This window comes from Camelus ferus, chromosome 3, assembly GCF_009834535.1.
Source record: "Camelus ferus isolate YT-003-E chromosome 3, BCGSAC_Cfer_1.0, whole genome shotgun sequence".
In the NCBI taxonomy this organism is placed as follows: Eukaryota; Metazoa; Chordata; class Mammalia; order Artiodactyla; family Camelidae; genus Camelus; species Camelus ferus.
Window position 1 is genome coordinate 80,114,605 of NC_045698.1, and position 17,719 is coordinate 80,132,323.

The following is a 17,719-nucleotide window of genomic DNA, read 5'->3' on the forward strand; positions in this document are numbered from 1 at the left end:
CCTTAGATCAGAGGACTTGGAGCTACTGCCCTGGAGGAAAGAGCAAGGTTCTTACTGAGCAGCCGCTGGTGTCGTCCAACCACGTGTGCCTGTTGCTCTAAACCCACAGAAATCCTTTCAGTGATATGACAGGTCCCTTCTACGTGTAACTACTTTGAGATATCCCCTATCAAAGCCATCCTGTTTGTTTAAACTGTAGCTGAGAATCAACATAAAGCAGTTGTGTTACAAAGATATTTTTAGGGGAAAGATGTTCAGGTCAGATATCCTTTAAAGCAAATGCACTCTTCCCCCAGCACATTTTTATGAAAGTCTTTTCCTAATATTTTATCCTTACAGGAGCTTCCTGTGGAACTGTGACAGACTTTGCCATGTGTGGCAAGTGTTCAAAGTGGTGCTTAGTACACGATGGTGTGGTGGAAATGCCTTTATCCCCAGCAGTGCATGCTGTAATCCTGGCCATGGGGAAACTGTAATATATACAAGGGGGATATATATATATATATATTTATTTAAATGTGCCTGCTCCTAAAAGAGTGGCCGTAACTATAGCTATAACATACACGGGCAGGAAGCACTGAAGAATTAATGTAATGGTTTGTGAACTTGGAAAGGTCCAGAGACCAAACAATGCCATGGTGAAATCCTCTTGCCATAAAGTAAGGGCTAATCCTTGTAGTAGTCATCAAATCGCAGGCTTACCAGCAGCCCCTGGGAAACTGAATCATTGTAGAGTGCAGATAATTATACGAAGAACCTGACTTTTGCGGAAGTTAAAGAGGTTTAGAGAACAGGAAGGGAAAGGTATGGAGGTAGTTTTAGATTTATAGCGGGCAGCCTTCAGAGTTCTTCCCCAGATAATCTTATTTGGGCCTCTAATCTTTCTAATACATTTAGCTTACTCCTGTTATAAAAATTGTGTAAATCAGGGCACAGCGCAGAGGCAGAGACCAGAAATATGTCACCTTCTGCTTCCAGTGAGTTCAATCAACCTGATGCATCTGTGCTCTGAGACTTGGGTTTTCCAGTGGAAGACTGGTCATTGTTTCTGCTTTGACCCTTTGGTCCTGATCTGTTGATAAAAAGCACTTAAAAGAGAGGGGCTCTCCATTCTCCCTGCAGCCAAATACATTATGTCTGTGTCCTCGGCAAAGTCCCCCTGTGCCCTGAGTCTAAAAACGCTTTTCTGAGCAACGCCAAGAGTTCTCACTACTGTTCGCCATGCTAGGCATGTAGACAGGACTGTGTGGGGAGAACATCCTGTCTGTGTTTTTCAGAGGCCCAGGCTCCTGGAACACGTGTCAGCAGGTGTGGCCAGAACAAGGGAGAGGTGAAGGCATAACGCAGAGGTGAAGCATCCTGGGGAACAGAACACGTGTAGGAAGAATGAGCTGGACCATGGGCAGCCTGTGTATCACAGTGCCAAGCAAACCTGTAATTTGTCATAAAAGATAGCTTTCCAGCTAGGGAATTTGTCAGGATTTGTTAGAAGCATTCATCTTAATGAGTCCTAAACAATGACAAACAGGGATGGAATATTAAATGGTGGGATGAAAGTCAGAGTTCCATTGGGCCATCACTGGCTCAAAGTTTGACAGGCATGGCCACCTCTGTTACAACCTGAATTGGATCTTGTCATTATTTAAAATTTTGGTATCTGATGATGGTATTTTTTGCATTAACTCAGATTTTACAAAATATCACTGAAAAGATCATTTCTCTTGATTGCTAAATTATTTTTTTGGTGCCCCTTGCATTTTGCACCTGAGGGGAGTGCCTCCCTTGCCTCCCCTGATCCTGGCCCTCCTGGTGCCCGTCTCCAAACAAGATGGAAGACGAGCATGCGGGAAAACAGTCCCTCCCTCCAACGTCTGCGCTAAGACAGAGTCTTTTACAACCATCAGACCGAGGCTGTCCAGCCGTCTGGTCCTGATGTCAGCCCCTCATTTCGCTTCTCATTCTTCACATCCCTAATTTCACTTTAGGCTGGTGGAACCCAGATCTAGACATCTTTCCATGTCTCTCTCTCTAAACCAACGCTTACCATCCATTTCCTTGTTGGGGATCTCTGTTCACATCCCACACGCTTTGCCATCCACAGTGCTTGGCACACTCATAATGTGCAAACCTGGACCCCCACCCTCTCACAACCCTCTCAGCCCCACTGCTCTTCCTTTATTCCCCGTCTGAACTGCTGGCCGCCCCACCCACCAGGAGAGAGCCTGGCAGTCAGTCGTTTGTAACTCCTTGCCCTCCTTATCTTGTGTGGTTCGTGAATTATTAAGTCCTCTTGGTTTTGCTCACTCAGGTATTTCCCAAATCTCTTCTCTGCCCACATCCCTGGGGCCACCTGCCTCTATAGTCTCTTTGTTCTTGTCACTTGTCACAGCTCAGCAGACCATCTCTCACTCCGTGCCTTTGTCCGTGCTGTTTCCCTACCTGGGATGCCCTTCTCCCTCCATTTGGTAATGTCCCCCTCTTCTTTGAGACCAGGGGTGAGCTTTATCTCATTCACCTCGTACCCCACAAAAACTAATTGAGCATGTGTGTGGAGGCACTCTGTCAGGTGTGGGCAGTCTCCTACATGGTCCCTGTGCTCACAGAGCTTGGGTTTCTTCTGGGCCGGGGTGTTCGCAGCCCAGAAGAACAGCAGCGGGAGGGAACGCGTGCAGAGCGGGGTCATCTCCCCGCTTCTGGAACCCTTCCCTGACTCCTCGTCTCAGGCCAACGTCAGCACTTTTCTGTTTCGCTCCCGTCGTGCTCTGCGTCATGTCACGTGGCAGCCAACCCACATAGCTGTGGTTCTCTCCCCGCCGCCTGGCTTCGCAGGGGTTGGAGGCCTCCTACCTGTCCTTACAACGTCAGTGCCTGGTCATGGGAGAAACTGGATACGTGTTTGCAGAGCGAAGGGCTGTCGCAGAGAGAAGGGACAAGGAGAGCTAAAGCTTTGGAGCCAGGACCTTAGATCATGGCCGCCTCTGCTCCTTCCACAGTGCCTCCATCAGCTGTGCCAGAACTAACTAGATTTATTAATGCTTTGACAGTTAACTGTTTTCCCTTGTCTGAAGGCCAGGGTAGGTAGGGCCATTGTCAAGTAAGCTGAGTGCTAAATGGATGTAAATTCCTGTGTTCTTGAAACAGTTTACCTAGAGGAAGGTCTACGGTTTCCAACGGCATGCTTTCGAGTTACCTTTTAAAATAGGACTCATTCACAAGATCAGAGTGTTTTTGTGCTCAGAGAGGAGGTGGTGGGGGGAGGGAGAAAGAGAAAGGGAGCCAGAGGAAATCCGCCTGGTCTGTGTGGTACGCGCACTGGCCTCCTGGACAATAGAGAACAGGGCCTTAGAGAAGCGAACTTTGCTGGGCAGGCTCTTTAAAGACGCGTCCGTCAATCCTGAACAAACAGGAAGCTTGGCAGCCTGCTCAGGATCGCTCATGTGGAGCAAAACATTAAGTCGAACATTCGCGAGGAACCCAGGTGGTGCTGAATGAACCCTCTTAGGCGGCTGCAGGCACAACCCCGGTAAATGATGAAATACCTCTGGGCTGTGTGGCTCTGACGGACAAAACAGCATTTACCTTATAGTTTCTGCAGGAGGGGTTGAAGGCGTTAGTTCCACAGATAAACAAGGTATCATCATTTTTCTTGAGAAGAACCTTAATAAAGTTGTGACACTCATCCTGAAAAAGAATTCAGACTCTTGGTGACTCTGGTGCATTCAATACAGACACCCATTCTTCACTGTGGAACATGATCCGCTGACAGCACGGTTAAAATGAAGGTGGCTGAGGAGCCTCCCCCCGTGCAGAGTTCAAGCTCCTCCCGATGTTCAGCCCACGATGTGGACAACAACCATTGCTTTTTCAACAGTAAATAAGAGCATGGCATAGAGGGGAAGTGTGTGTTTATGTTACAAAAGGAAAGCAGGCCTGGAAGTTCCAAACTCCCATCATACTAATTTTAACGCCAGATGCTCCGGGATCCTTTGATATGCAAGGTTCCTGGCTGAAGTGTTTTTACGTTGTTCTCTGACCAAAGGCACAGACCCCCATGTGTCCGTGGCAGCCTTCTTGAGCTCTTCCGCAGACTCCCTGAGGGCTCTGGGCTGCGAGGTGGGCTCCTGACGAGGGCACTCAGAGAGGTCGGGGTAGCCAGCTTTGTGTCCATAATCCCTAAGGCCCCTAAATAGTTCATGATGCAGCCCTCGCAGCTGTCGTAATGTTTCATCACATTCAAAGCAAAGTATTTTTGCAAATTAAAGCCTTCAATATGTTGATGGAAGAAGCAATTACTGGGGGAAAAGGGACTAGCGTGATCCGCTCCACAGCATGGTCTACGGCTGGAGATAACGGTCAAAAACTTAACCCAGAGTGGCAGCTTCAGGAGAAATGAAAATTACCTACCTTATGTTTTCCCTTCATTCTGCATGTGTCTACATCAGCCTGTCTAGATTTCCATGTCAGTTTCTGCAGGGATCAAGAAAGAAATCAATTAGAGCCCAGAGGTTGCTGCATTTGATTTTTAGAAGTAAGAGCTCCCTTGGGGAGACTAGATGCTGAACGTATATTTATTGAAAGCTTTCCACACCCTTTCTCCATGATTAATTCACCAGAACAACAAAAGATTAGAGTTGGAAATGCTCATTTAATTTTGAGCTCATGTCTATTCATTAAACTACAAAATGATCTCCTTCTCTTTGAGATAAAGATGAAGGAGAAAGGAAAGAAGAATAAACAACAGTGTGGAAATTTCACAGAAAATACCCAAATTAACTTGCTAAATTATGCTCATTTTGATAAAACACGTGTCCTTGCCCTTTCCTTTCAGTTGATAAATCAGTTTTCATAAAGCAGGCTTTTTCCTTAAAATATGGAAGTCATTTTCTTAAACATAAAGGGGACATTCACTTTAGGTGGACAAAGATTTAATTCAGGTTACACTCCTTCTCATAAATTCGTGGACTGAAGGGATCATCTACTTCTGTGGCAGATTTTATTAACTAAAATACCTCCATGTGGAGTTATAGGGGAAGCTTAGGTTATATTTTATGTCTATCTGAAATGGATAATGATCAAATTCCTGAACCATAACAGTCAACTCAAACTTAATACTGCAAGACATGGAAGCATAACAGTGAAACAATTGTGGGACAAAATTTTACAGACGAAAACTGATATTTTCCTGGACAAGCATCCAATATTTTACTAAAGGAATTTAGGAATTATCTAAAACCCTAAAGTGTATGTGCACACATAATTGATGAATTCAATAGGAAGTATGTAACTGTTTCTGAATATGTGTTAAGCCCCAACGTGCCCCCAAATTAGGATCTCACAAAATGTCCCAAATTATTATTGGCCATGTCATCTCAATCAGTGCATTTAAAACACATAGTCTCTTCAAGAACTATCCTAAGTTTATTTCAGAAAGATGGTTTTAAAACTACTTACTTTGCTACAGTAAATTTCTTCTGTGTGTGAGGTGTCTATATCAACAGTATAAATATGGTCCCTATAAACAAAGAAAAATGAATACAATGTCAAGCACGAGAGTCAAGACAGTCCATTTTCTCCTGAGTACGTGTCTTATTCAAAGCAGATAAATCCACACCCATGTTATTAAAAAACAAGACATCCACATGCAAGAAAAAGGGAAGCGTTTAGCTTGCAAGAGACGCCTTGGGGTCACACTCAGCACTTTCTGACAAGTCGTGGCATCCTGCAACAAGGGACATCTTTTATGCAAACTTTTTCCTAGTCTCCCTCATACTGAACGGAACTCTTAACTTGTACGTATGTAGTTAAATGGGCCCCCCAGCTGGAACATGGATGGTTCACAAGCCCTTTCAGTACCTTCAAATCCATGGACCAAGCACTTGGTATTCACAGACCACAGTTGTTCATCAAGAGAGCTAACAAAAAGCTCATCTCCATCTCTTTTTAGAAAACATACTTGCAGCCTTAGCTTTGATGATTTGATTGACAAGATGGAAGATGATAAAAGTAAAATTGTTTCCAGAAGCCACTCTTTTTTTTTTCACACAATGATGGTCAATTAAGGTCTAAAATGTACTTGAGCTGAGGTTTACATTTCTTGCTTCTGTTCACCTTCCTGTTTTGCTGAGAATTTAGTTGTCTTTATAACTGGCTGCCAATCTCCCCCTTGGAAGGGGAGAAACAGAATCAGCAGCTCAGGTGTGGGGCTATATTTAAACATCCCCTTCTGTGTGAGCTGAGCACAAGGGCGTTTTTGTCTGGAATTCAGAAGAAAGAAAAGAAAAGAACTCCGCTCAACTGGGGAAATGGGGGGCTACTGAGGGGAAAGCAAAACAGCTCATTTTCCCTTGAAATAACATTGACTTTTTCTAAAACGCAGGAAGTCCTGGGGCTGGAAAATTACCCACAGCTTTAAACCAAGACCTCAAGGCTCCCATACAGACTTTCAAGCCCCCTCATTACTTGAAAGAAAGAGAGAGGGGAGAAGAAAAAAAAGGGAAGAAAGAAAGGAACTATCTGCTGTCAGGATTCACTTCAATTTTTTCCCCCCAGTTCTTTGGAAATCTGTTTGCTGTTGCTTTTGGGGAAAGTACAACAGAGAAAAACAGAAATAAAAACAGGCTCTCTCATGTGAAAATAAAAGGAGGGAGCAAGGCGGTTGGCCCACGAAATTCCCCTGCCTGCTCCTGAAGTGTGAGGGAGTGTGTGCGTGTGCGTGTGCACGTGTGTAAGGGTGGTGGGGTAGAAGGGGAGCTTGTTTTGTGAATTGCTGGACTGGGAAGTTCTTTAAACTTCAGTAGGGTGCCAGCGTCACGCTGCCCTTCAATTCCCAGGCAGTTTTACGGCCTTCCTTTATTTCGTCTGGCTTTATTGGCGGTGCTGCGGGTCAGGGTCATTACTGGGATGGAATTGCCTATTACTTTGGTATCAGGTTTGAGATGACTCGAGGTTCTTCCCTGCCCCGCCTCCCCTCAAAACTCGAAGCAGGAGCTGAATCTATGAATTGTAAATTAACAGCTGATTAACATGCGTTGGCAGTGCCTCAGAGAGCTCTTGGATGGCCCCCTTTTGGCATGGCCTGTTTATGTTAATTAGCAGTTCAGAGATTAAACAACAAAAAAAGGAGAATTTACAAAATGGATAATAATAAGGCAGAACTGAAAGGGGTTCTGGCCATCAGGCTTCACTCAGTCCCTGGGTTCGGGACGGGACCTGGCTTCCGATGACTGACACCAATTGTCTGGAAGGACTGGGGAGCCTTTGGAAAACAAGACTCTGTGAATGAAATCTCCTTCTGGACAATGGCAATCTTTTTCAGCATCCAAGAGATCGCACTGCCCAGTGAACAGAACGATGCCTTATGCTAAACCACAGCCCAGGGTCATGGGTTATTCCCAACCCCCGTGTGTGCATCCCAGCGTTCCTGCGCTGCTCTTAGTGAATTAAGTTATCTGAACGCAAGCTGACTTAATCCTAGAACTCCCTCTTCCCCGCTCCAGTGAGCACCCCTGAACTGTGTTGCCATGGCTTGAGTCGGGGAGAGGATTTAACTTTAAATCGTGTTACCTACTGCTTAGGAACATGGATCTCTCGGGGCAGTGCCAGGAAATGTGACATTAAAGGGAGAGGAGAGACCCTAAATACGGTGACCACAGGAATACTTGAAGAATTTCTCCAAGACTGTGTATTGAAGGGAAGTGGCTACATGCAGGGTGAAAACCAACATGCCAGTGCCAGGGTGTTACCAATGTGACCTTTAACTAAACGTGATTCTGTTTGACAGTCTTAAAAAAGTGAATGTGTTTCTCCTTTTTTCCCCTCCTGTTCCTTCTTTCTCCCTTTCTTCTAGGGAGTTAGGATAAGACTGTCTTGGTTTTAACAGGCTGTAACAATGGTCACTTTTAAGTTTGCACAGCACCTTGCTCCTAAGTCAGGTGCCACCCTGGGCGTGTAGCTCACAGCCATGTTAATTCATTGGGCCCACTGGCAGTCTGTTATACCATTTCTTTTCCCATAGAGACTCAATTGCAAAGTGAACAATTCATAGAAGATTATTGAGTTAAGCTTTTTCTCACAGATGCAATGTTTAATCATTTGTTTTGACCAGCCTTTAGCTAATTGGGTACAAATGTAATCTTCCAGCCCTGCTACATTTAGGAAACTAAACATGGTATTTAAGAAGGCGCTGATATCCTACCAGAAAGGTGGCCACTGAGGACCTCAGTGCCGTGCTTTTGAATGAATACCCACAATGGCTCTGGTCTTGGGCAGCAGCTATGAGACGGTTATTACCAGGACAGGTGATACCACTCCTACTACTCAGTGGGCTGCACGGCACAGGGAGTGGTGACCCGGACTCTCGAGCAAGACTGTTCCAGCTCAAATCCTGCCTCTGTCATTTTGACCCAGTCATTTCCCCCCTTTGCACCTTGGTTTCCTCCTATAAGACACGCAGATAATAATAGCTCTGTCTCGTAGGGTTTTCTCCCAGGATTGAATGAATTAACATTTATAAAGAACTTACAACTATATTTGCAATTTATATAGCACATTCAGCCAGTATGTACTATATAAGTATTCGTGAAGTAAAATTTGTTAAAAAGTGCTTTGGCATGGCTTCTTGTGACCAACTGTGTGGTGCTCGCAAGATGTTTTAATCTAGCTGGTGGTTTTTTACTTTGTGTTGATAGCTTGTATTTTCAGAGCATCTAAAGTGCGTTGAAGGAATCCAGCACTGTTGTTTTTTGCCTGTTCTTTACCTATGTTCACAGCCAGACAAACACTACAAACATAATGATTAATCAGCCTAGATCCAGACAAGACCACAACGGAACCCCATAAGATAGTGATCTTTGTTGCTGTTCATTTGGAAGTATTCTGAATGAGCTCTACACTCACCCTAACAGGGGATCATATCTATTTAGAATCCCAAGGGACTTCATTAAAATAATCTAATCTAGTTTCTCATTTAACAGAGGACTTTTATGGCCAGAGAGGTTGTGGTCCAGGTAAATTAAGAGAAGAGTTAAAAGCCTAAGTCCATGTGATCCCTGTTGAGGCAGGATTCTTACCACACCATTTAGCCATAAGGCATGGTCTTTTTAAATGACATTTCCCCACTGGATGAGTATTAATTCTTAACTAGAGTCAAATCAAAAACTTCTAAAATGGGTGCTATTGCCATCCTGCTAAAGTAATGATATATACTATGTATTAACTACAGAAATACAAGTTTAATATACACACATTCAACTTAATTTGATACATGTTTACACATTCACCATAGTTTAACAAGTATCAAGGAGAAAAGCACTTTGTGTGCTTGAGTAAATATTTGTGTATATATATACACACACAGTGTTCAAGATAAGTAGTGGATTATTTGCATCTCAGCTCCAAAATACGCAATTACTTCTACTCAGGTCCACATAATAAAGTTAAACGGACACAGAAGATCTTGAAAGAATGATTGCTTGACAAACGAAAGTACCCTGTAAATGAAATAGCACTTCGGGAGCAGTGATCTTTAAGTGATGCACTGCGGGTCCACTGAGGCCTTAAGTAGGTACTCACCGAGCAGCAATGTAGAGGGTTCTGTTCATGATCAGAATCATCTGGATGTCCAGCCTGTGCCTCTGCGTGGTGTTCCGTCCTGGCTTGTGGCCCACAAACACCGGATACTGTTTTGTATCTGTTGAAAAGAGGAGATGGGGGCAAGAGAGGGAAATGGAAATCAAGCCAATTATTGCCAGGACAGGGAGAGGAGGGGGCCGACCACAAAACAAAACCAGAATTAAATGAGACCATGCCACCATCTTCCATCCCCACTGAGTCTGCTGTTTAAGGAAAGGCTGTGATCAAAGAGTGCTCTCTAATGATCAAGTTCCAGTCTCATTTCCGGGTGCTCATACGCCTGAACTTACATTCCTAAGTGCCATCATTTCTGACTTGTCCCTCTTTCTGGGGGTGAAACTTGCAAGGGAACCCTTTACATGAAGGTTCTCTTTTCTTCCACAGTTTTCTTTTCATCTTCTTTAGAGTGCTAAGCCTGAGGGGCAGTCTGCCAAAGATCTTGTCTCGGGGCAGAACTGTTTCAAAGCAGCCTTCCCATCAATCACCACAAAGGCAATGTGGTCTGGAGGCAAGAGCCCTCGTCCAGGAGCCAGAAGGAAAATGCAGTGTCCACAGGCGCCCAGTTGGAATAATCTGCTATTGAAGGCGGCCCCACTAGGTTGGTTGGCATTCTAGGAACTGTGGGAAGTTTGCTCTTGAGTTAAGCAGTTTGGCTGATCTCACAGAAACAGGGGCTTTGACAGGACAGGGTCAAACTGAGTGTAGCCAGTCGGGTGATCGGGAATGTTCCCTGACCTGGAGAGTCAGTGGGCATACTTCTCCTCTGCTGCAGTTCTCCTTAGCTGAGAGGGGCAATTCGTAATAATATCTGACCTTTGGAAATACCTACATTTCAAAAATCTCTCTGCCTTTAAACCTACAACCTCTAGAGCACGGGTAATCCTCCAGAGAAACTAGGGAAGAAAGGAAGATGAGTTGCATCTGAAAGGCAGTTTTTTCGGAGGTGAAGACGGTGTAAATAATGACTTGAAATCCATGCACAGATTTACGCTCAGACACCTGCACTTTAAATCCCTGTAGTATCTGAGCAGGGCTCACAGTGGGTGTCTTCTGAGAGAGCCTCGGGGTACCTCACTCACAGTTAAGCGTGGTATGGGGTTATTGTGTACTTTCCCCTCCACTGCTCTGAAATTTCATTTCCCCAGTCATCAAGGAGGTTGCTAAAACAATCATGTCTCTCTGCTACTACCAAGCATTTGAGTGACTATCGAAGCACAGTTTCCAGCAGCACGTGGGCTGGGGTCTCTTCCGTGCAGGGGCACCAAAGGCGGAAGAATACCTATCACAAATGGAGATAAAGAAATGCTTATTAAGGTTTGGTACCTTGAGTTAGGCGGACTCTGCCACTTCGCGAGTGATGACCCTGACCTCCAGTTTGGCCTTTAGTCATACCCTGACTTTTGTTCTCAGACGTGTCAAGGCTGGCTACCTCACCTACCTGTAAAATTACTTCCTTTCACAACCCAGACCATCCAGCAGAAAGCTGCATACTGATGGATCTCTTTAGTATCTTATGTTAATGTTAAAACACCGTTTTTATGGTTTATTCAGTGTTTGGGAATAATTACTGTGAAGATAAATATTTGGGTAAAAAATGCTTTTCCCTTTACTGTGATAAAATATTTTGTCTTTTGGAGAGAAGGAAAAAAAGCAGTAAGTTGTCTGTTTCATCCCACACGCAGGTAGAACTTTCCTCTTTTGAGGAGTCAACTGAATTGTTAATCATGTTGCATTCTCCCCTTGACAATGAAGCAGAGAGCAAAAGAAAGTTACGAACCGTTAATATGGGTCCACTGTGAATTCAGAAATCACTTTCTCCAAGTCTAGCAGTGATACAACTAAGTCTAAAAACGAGTTAATTTTTGTCCCTGAAGTACTCTGAAACAGTCTTCTTATTTTCTCTTCTCACCTCGTAACAGTGCCTCTGTGTTAGTTACCTATGAAAATGTGCGGTACTGGCCGCACCCAGAGGATAGCGATGCCTTCCACGGCTGGTTTCCAGGCAGATCACAGCCTCCGTGCAGTAACTGAGACTGCATCGGAGGTAGACTCTAATTAAAGTGACTGGCAAGTCTCCTATTTTATTAAATTCTCAATTTTTACGTTCTGCTGGTTGATGCAGGCTGAAGCGCCTGCCGAGGGAGAGAGTCAGAGTGAGACGGTGGGTACTTACAGTTGCCATGCGAAATACTGATCGGCTCAGAATCTTCTGGGAAGCCAGCCCCAGCAAAGTGTAGCAGTGTGAAATATAGCAGCAAGGCTTCTGACCTCATAGTAGTTCAGCGGGGGGACCTTATTTCTCTACTTCACCCTGCCAAAGAGCAAAGAAGAAGAAATTTTTTTTTTGCAAGTCAGCTTTATTCAACTCCATAACATGAAATGGTCTTGGAACTAAATTTCAGAGAAAAGGGGCCTCTGTTTCCTATCTTTTCCCACTGTGAATTCACTGATTATTGTGCTTTTTTGCATCAGGACCCTGCATCCATCGCTGCACCTCCCCTCCCCACACCTCTGAGCCCTTGCGGGGCTCCTCCCAAACAAGTGACTCAGAGCCTCACTTCTTTTGTCCTGAGCCATCAGCATTATGGGTGGCTCTGTTGCAGTTAGGAAATGGCATTCCCAAAGTTGTGGATGATTGAGAAAGGATTTTTTTTTTTAAAGGCAAATACGGTTTTGTTTCTCAGCAGGTTTACAGCAGCATGCCAGCCCCAGACATGTTTTGTTCTGCCACCCAAGGATCTTTGAAAAATTTGAAGTCGTTGCCCAATATGGAAAAACTAGGTTTCTAACCTCCTTTAGAGAAATCAGAATAACATACCGACCAAAAGAACTGTTCCCTTCAGGCACCATGGCCCTGTCCACCACACCCACACACACCCTCCACACACCCACATACACACCCACACGAATGCCTGTAACTGGCTTGGTTTACTGATTTTCATTACCTGCTTGACCCCTTAGTTGAGACTTTTACTCCTGGTTTATATAATTCTACAGTAGTTCTGTGGTGACCTTAGACATAAATAAAATTACACACTCTGTGTTTAAAAGGAAAGAAATGGATCCTTTCAGACTCTGTGAAGAATATTATAGGGAGCACCTGAAACCACATCCTGAAATGGTGGTGTTGATTTTAAAAAATCATATCTCTGTGTATTTTAGTGTCAGATACTACCTTGCAGTGAAATAGTAGTGAATAAAAGCGCCAGATACACTTTTCTCCCCATCTGCATTTTCTTAAAGATGCTCTTTATGTGTAGAAAAATTCTCCTAAACCTTAGAAGTAAAATGCTCCCATGTGAGACTGCTGGCTCCCGTGAAAGAAAACTCATAAGGCAGTGCACGTTGCATAATTCTCAGGCATATTTCACATAAGTGTTGATCTGTTGGGGAAATTAATGGAAAATGGGGATATCTTTTTATCTTAGAAAAGCCTTTGAAGTAGCCTGCCAAAAATTGTCTTTTTTGAACAGAGCTATTTCAGTCGTCCATCCATCATTTAAGATTTATATGTAATAAAGTCAAACTTAGAAACTTAGATGTCTGTGAACGTTAATTTGGCAAACAAACTGCTAACTTACGCTTTTTAGAACACACTTAATATTAGATACCTATGTCTCTCTTCTTCATGCCAAAAAAAGCATTAACAAGTCCCGAGTGTTGCATCGCAACTTGTAATTTCACAGACACAGCTGGGTCTTAATCATTTCTTCAATTGAAAAGTGCACGTTAATTAATTTGCTTTATCTCAAAAATCAAAGAGGGAGAGAGGTTGAGAGAAAAGCCTAAGCAATTCCGTATCTCCATCTCTGATGTATAGATTACAGTTAAACTCTAAGTAATTACTTGTTCACAAGGGGGGTCCATTACCAAGAGACATACACATGTATTTACAGACAGATTAAGAGTACTATTCATTCATTTATTTGCTAGTTCCTCCTCTTCTAGAGAATCTAAACCCAAAGGAGAGAAGCCCTGAGTTTGCGTGTTGTGGCTCCTGTTCAGTGTAACATTAAAGAGGAAAAATCAATAACAAGAGTAAGGAAAACACAAACCAGACCCAGTCAGAAGGAATACGGGGAAGAGGAAGCGGCAGGGTTTACCAAGGACTCAAGAGCAGTGTTACAGTATTATTCAGAAGCCCGTGGCCCTGGTGCACTTGTGGCGTGAGGTAGAAGAGTGATGGAGACTCAGAAAGCTGCCTCTTGTCCCTTTAGAAATCTTTGGGACTACCTGTATACTTTTAGAGATTAATTTTTTTGAAATGAGTCTCTAATCTTCCACCGTTGCATTCATCTTTGTCCTACAAATGTCCTACAAGCTAACAAGACGAAGTCCTGCTATTTTACTGTATCTCCTAATTTTAATTTTTTCCATCTTAAGATTGCACAGGTTGCTGCAACATTCTCAACCCCAGAAGGTGGCAGGAAGAGCAAGCCTGCAGAAGAAATCTATTAAGCAATCCAAAGGCTTTCTTCAGTCCCTACACACAGCCAGGCTCATGGCTGAGGTGGGGTACTTAAATATCTCCAGTTAACAGTAGGGCTCTGTGCCAGGAAAAATACCTGTTTTCTGTGCCTTTCGACCGTCGTATCATCAGACTGTTAACGTGTACATCATATGGGTGAGAGTGTCCAGTGGTACCAGCTAATCGTGGCCAGTCCACATGAACGCTTTTATAATTTTCTTCAGCTGAGGTTTTGATGTATTATTCCCTTTCTACACAAGTTTGGGCTCTAGCCGTTGTAAATATGTGGACAATATGTTATTTCCTTGTTGAAATGATTACTTTGTGGAGAGATCTCAATTCAGTCACCCTGTGATTTCCCATCCTGCAGAACACGGGCTAGGTCTCCCCGCTAAGCCCACAGCGTACAGACCTGCACCAGCCCAGGAGAACAAAAACAAACAAGACCTTTCCACTGGGTTTCAAAATCTTGAGCGAGCCGGGCTGCTGTGATGAGGTTGTTTAAGTGATTCTTGAAACTTTTTGTAAAGTGCTGCCCACACAGGGCATTTTTATAGGCATCTGCAGACATTTGCCGACTTCCCTGTGACTGTGCTCACAGACGCTAAATGACTGAGACGTAATCAGCTCCCCAGACAATTAGATAATGGGAGGGCTGTCAATTTGGGGATCCTAAACAAAAACATTTACTTCAAAAATAAGCTTATTATGCCTGAATTTTCCGTCTAAGTTGTCTCAACCTTCCATTATTCTTAGCCTGAAGAGAAATGGCCTTTGTAAAATACGCCATTACTAAAAAGTGATGATCATACTCTCCCCCACCCACAAAGTCCACGGACAACCTTCAGAACAGGCAGGTGAGGTTCATGGGTGAAAAAGGCTCCCTAAGACAAGGGAGGGACTGTTTCCACCTGGAGGGGGCAGCCCCTGCTCGGCTTCAGAGTGCTGGCCGTGTGCAGTGTTGGCTCACAAAGGCAGAGCTCTCATTTTTTTTTTTTTTCCTTAAGAAGCCAGAAATCTGGAGTTTTATGTTGAATCTCCTATTTTTTCCTAAATGTTGGCAAACTAATTTAGTTTTCTTCTTCTCTGTGAGCCAGCTTTGGCCAAGTCCTACCAGTTTGTGCATCCAAGTAGAATGGTGTGGGGTCAGGATTTGGGGAGTAGTGGGCAGAGCATTAGAACTAGTATTGGGGTAAGCATGAGCGATGCTCTGGCCGGGTGGGCTTGTCATGGCTTTCTAGTCCTAGTGGCTCTTCTGAAATTAACCTGATTAATCAGAAGTTGGGTGTGGCCATTTGTGACATCATTCTCTGACTTTACAGCCATTTCTAGTTCTAGTGACATTCCCTTTGCTTCATACTTTTCTGATACAAATGACCTCTGTATGACAAGGGAATGGGCATAGATGGAGGCCCCAGTTATTGCTCATACACACAAATGAATCGACGTTGCTTGTTTTAAAGACCCATCTGGGCTGGTCCATGTACTGTCTACACATCCAGCTGCAGCAGACATCAGTGTCCTTGCCCTTGGACTTGGCTGTGGATATAGCTTGCATCTGATTTGGTCCAGCAGCAGCATCTTCCAGAATGTTGGTATCCAATGAACATTTTAATGCTAAGTGGTAATAATGAGGGAAATAATTGATCTGGAAACTTTTAAGTACAAAATGCTTTTAATAACACTTTTTTTCCCCTATGAGGAAAATCATTCCCTACCATGTTTCTTTTTTTTTTCAACTGAAGTATAGTTGATTTACAATGTTCTGTTTCTGGTGTGCAGCATAGTGATTCAGATATATGTGTACCTATTTTTTTTCATATTCTTTTTCATTATAGGTTATTACAAGCTATTGAATATAGTTCCCTGTGCTGTACAGTAGGACCTCGTTGTTTATTTATTTTATATATAGTAGTTAGTATCTGCTAATCCCAAACTCCTAATTTACCCTTCCCCCTCTTACCTCCCTGGTAACCATTAGTTAGTTTCCTTTGTCTGTGGATTTGTTTCTGTTTTGTAAATAAGTTCATTTATGTCATTTTTTTTAGATTCCACATGTAAGTGATATCGTACTTGTATTTATCTTTATTTATCTTTCTCTGACTTACTGCACTTAATATGATAATCTCTGGGTCCATCTATGTTGCTGCCAATGGCATTATTTTATTATTTTTATGGCTAAGTAGTATTCCTTTATATATAAATACCAAATCTTCTTTATCCAGTCATCTGTCGATGGACATTTAGGTTTGTTTCCATATCTTGACTATTGTATATAGTGCTGCTGTGAGCATTGGGGTGCATGTATCTTTTTGAATTAGAGTTTCCTGTGGATATATGCCCAGGAGTGGCATTGCTGGATCATAGCTACCATGTTTCTTTTTAAAAGCACCTTTTCTTCTGACATGATAGGAAGTTTAATAGTTAATCATTTACTCACACTGTCATTAAAAAAATGGAAGGGTGTGACCCTAGGAAGTCAAATAGCCTCAGTGGCTCCTGAAGGGTTATAAAATGTAAAGGCTTATGAAACTCCTCAGGGCTCTAAGATTGTACAATTCTAGGTGATTTTGCCCCAGTGAAGAAAGGTGTGGGTATGTGACTGTGATTAGGGAGGACAGTGCATGTAGTGCCCTGACCTGGGACACTTCAAGGCCATAGGCACCACCAGGAGGCGTGGGGCTGGGACAAGAGGAGTAGGATTGAGGCAGAGTGGGGTCTGGAGCGCCACACAGTGGGAGGGGCCACCGGAAATGCAGCTGGGCCCTGGGGATGGTTGTGCCAGGCACCCTCTGAGATTACAGCGGAGATGGGGCAGAGGAACTCTGTATGAACCTGGGCAAGTGTTCTTTCTGAAGAGAACAGAACTGATTCTCTCCCCTCTTTCCTGGTTGCCCCTAACTTGCACGTGGTTGGGAACTCGAGGGTCAGTCATTGTGTCAGTGCGGGTGCTGTGTGTGGGAACCAGAGGGGTAGGAGAGGCCCTCTTCACCGCTGCTCGCTGGAGGACTGCACTGTGGAAAGTTCCTCCACATTGGAGCAAAGAAACCCCGGCCTGTGACGCTGCCCAGTTTCACAGTGAGGACAAAGTTCTAGTCCCGTAAGTGGTTCTAACCTGGCCGAACAGGCTGCTCTTGTTACCATTTAATCACACTTGGACTTTAGTCGGGTTTTACACTAAGGGTACCATTTTCATTTTTATTGCTCCATCCTTCCGACCTCATCATCTTTGTCTTTATGGTGTGACTGTCTTTAAAAATCTGAATCAAACCTGTTGTAAAGGCTTTTACACGAAATTGAATGATTGGTAATGATACCGGGAAGCAGCAGGAGCAGAGCGCGCAAACCCGAGACTGAGCGCCTCCGCTCCACGCACCGGCGGGGACCTCGGGTGAGATGCTGCAGGCCTCAGAGCCTTGGCGGCTTCGTCTTTACAGTGGGTAAAGCAGCATCTGAAGGTTGGTTGTGAGATAATGTGCAGAAGAATTGTAGCCCTCCATAAATGTTTGTTTATTCTTCAGCTGAGATACTAAAACTTGCCTTTTAATAGCTTTTCTTGGAATTCTTTAAATTCTCAGACTGCCAGCTGGGGTTCTCCCTCTTCAGTGGGAGAAGCAGCCC

General features: G+C 43.9%; 1 protein-coding gene across 4 annotated transcripts in view; it reads right to left on the reverse strand.

Moving 5' to 3' along the window:
- SEMA6A (semaphorin 6A) overlaps positions 1 to 17,719 on the reverse strand; it is a 121,125-nt gene that overhangs the window by 47,713 nt on the left and 55,693 nt on the right. For 3 of the 4 annotated variants that reach the window (XM_032476553.1, XM_032476551.1, XM_032476552.1), the window contains exons 2-6: positions 11,804 to 11,941; positions 9,571 to 9,688; positions 5,452 to 5,512; positions 4,405 to 4,467; positions 3,580 to 3,681 (exon numbers count right to left, since the gene is read on the reverse strand). In XM_032476553.1, the coding sequence (XP_032332444.1) occupies positions 3,580 to 3,681; positions 4,405 to 4,467; positions 5,452 to 5,512; positions 9,571 to 9,688; positions 11,804 to 11,903 (444 nt within the window). In that variant the 5' untranslated portion in view covers positions 11,904 to 11,941. Of the gene's footprint in view, positions 1 to 3,579; positions 3,682 to 4,404; positions 4,468 to 5,447; positions 5,513 to 9,570; positions 9,689 to 11,803; positions 11,942 to 17,719 lie in introns of those variants that run through there. The other variant, XM_032476554.1, reaches the window with a different exon arrangement.